Here is a 260-nt window from a genome sequence, read left to right on the forward strand (position 1 = left end):
CCAGCCCCCCCGGAGCTGGGGGTGGGAGGAGCTCCCCTCACCTTCGATGATGCCCCACTTGGTCTTGCGGCCCAGCACCCGCTTGCCATTCACCTGGTGCTCCTGGTCCGCCCCCACCACGGCGAAGGGGATCTTCTCCTGGGGGTGCAGAGGAGCTCGCTCACCCCGTGGCATCGCCGGCACCCCCTCCCCACCCCCGGGGGGGGGTCTCTCCCCCACCGTGGTCCCCAGGAGCTGGTGCTCCCCATCCCCGCGCACAC

At 72.3% G+C, this 260-nt stretch overlaps 1 protein-coding gene across 1 annotated transcript in view; it reads right to left on the bottom strand.

The window, feature by feature from the left end:
- Nucleotides 1–16: 16 nt before the first annotated feature.
- Nucleotides 17–260, bottom strand: part of LOC103777812 (neuronal-specific septin-3-like) — a gene marked incomplete at its 3' end in the record, with an annotated part of 2,069 nt that continues 1,825 nt past the window's right edge. The window contains exon 6 of the mRNA XM_008945372.1: nucleotides 17–186. Within this exon, the coding sequence (XP_008943620.1) occupies nucleotides 17–186 (170 nt within the window). The remainder of the gene's footprint in view (nucleotides 187–260) is intronic.

Source organism: Merops nubicus, unplaced genomic scaffold (genome assembly GCF_000691845.1).
Source record: "Merops nubicus isolate BGI_N331 unplaced genomic scaffold, ASM69184v1 scaffold39898, whole genome shotgun sequence".
Lineage (NCBI taxonomy): Eukaryota > Metazoa > Chordata > Aves > Coraciiformes > Meropidae > Merops > Merops nubicus.